This window comes from Micropterus dolomieu, unplaced genomic scaffold, assembly GCF_021292245.1.
Source record: "Micropterus dolomieu isolate WLL.071019.BEF.003 ecotype Adirondacks unplaced genomic scaffold, ASM2129224v1 contig_3607, whole genome shotgun sequence".
Lineage (NCBI taxonomy): Eukaryota > Metazoa > Chordata > Actinopteri > Centrarchiformes > Centrarchidae > Micropterus > Micropterus dolomieu.
Window position 1 is genome coordinate 1 of NW_025732597.1, and position 1,463 is coordinate 1,463.

The following is a 1,463-nucleotide window of genomic DNA, read 5'->3' on the forward strand; positions in this document are numbered from 1 at the left end:
ATATATATATATATATATATATATATATATGTGCAATGGATAAGACGCCTGCCTTTGATGTGAGAGACCCGGGTTCAATCCCCCACTGTGTCCCTGAGCAAGACACTAGTTACTCCAGAGGCGTGCGACCTCTGACATGTATAGCAATTGTAAGTCACTTTGGATAAAAGCGTCAGCTAAAATAATAAATGTAAATGTAACATTTAATTCTGTATCCCTCCTAAAGCTTGATAGAAGCTTGTATGAACTATTAATACAATTCATCGCACCAATTAATTTCTACAACTTACATTTCACACAAGTCAGTTTTGCAATACAGATGTAGAAACGACACATAATGTGTTATTTAATAGAAAGACTACTCCGAATGTTTGGTCCCACTTGACATCTTGTCACCATTAGGAAATTATTTTGACTATTTTGGAGAACAGTGGTGTTGAGAATCCCAGGAATGATTTTCTGTAAATACCAATCTGACATACTTTAATTGTAATGTTGGTTTGACGTTATTCTACTAATATTGTGCTAGTTTAACTTGTTTCCTCTGTTTACTTGTGTTAATTATTAGTTTATTTGTCACTGTCTTGTTACAACGTTGGTTCAATGAAGCAAAAGGGGAAAAAAGGGCATGACAGCTTTAGCTAGCTAAGTTGGCTATGAGGCAGTTAGCCAGGTAGTTAATAGTTTACTGCACAATTACCAATGTTGCTAACTTTCTTTTAGCATGTGGTATTCAAATAAAGCTCTAGCTAAAGACATAGTACACAACTTTTGCAAGCTAACCCCTTCGCACGGTTTGGTATCACTGATGATGTACCGACAGTGCAGCCAGCAGTGGCCGCATGTGGCTAACGTTAGCCCGGAGCTCTCACCGTTTCTAAATCAGAGCTGGAGATTTCCTTCTCCTCCGCATAGTCCGTGACTCTCTCCAGATCAGCGGCTCCGCTGTCATGTTTCCGAGGCTTTTCTGCCGGCTTTCCAGTGCAGTTTTCGTCGGCTTCCAGGTCCAAATCGACATCTCCCTCTGCCGCCATGTTTGCTCCAGTGAGGCCGGAACTAAAAGAAATGTTCCGTTAAACCTCGGAGAGTAAACTGGGAGGGACCGGAAAGGAAAATTTTAAGAAGAAATCCGTATATGCGCGGGTTCTCTCCTGGTTCTCCAGCTTCCTGCCACCATCCAAAAACATGCAGACTCGGTTAATTGGTGGCTATAAATTGGTGGTTGTGAGCTGTCCGGGGTGAACCCCACCTTTTGCCCGATGTCAGGTGGGAAATATATGTTTTTAGCTGCGATTCGCCTGTTACTCATGCCGCCTCACCAAGCTCCGTGTGTTCTCGCATCTTTAATGAACAAAGTGTTTCAAAGTTTTGCACATTCTTTCAGAGCCAAAGCCAACACCTGTCTGATTCCAACACCAACAATCTGGTTGATCACTTCAATCATATCTGCTTGTCGTCACTAA

General features: G+C 41.8%; 1 protein-coding gene across 1 annotated transcript; it reads right to left on the reverse strand.

Moving 5' to 3' along the window:
* Positions 1–854: 854 nt before the first annotated feature.
* Positions 855–1,084, reverse strand: LOC123964607 (huntingtin-interacting protein K-like). The gene has a single exon (XM_046041482.1). It carries the CDS (start codon positions 1,032–1,034, stop codon positions 855–857), a length of 180 nt encoding a protein of 59 aa, XP_045897438.1. The 5' UTR covers positions 1,035–1,084.
* Between the last annotated feature and the right edge of the window lie 379 nt (positions 1,085–1,463).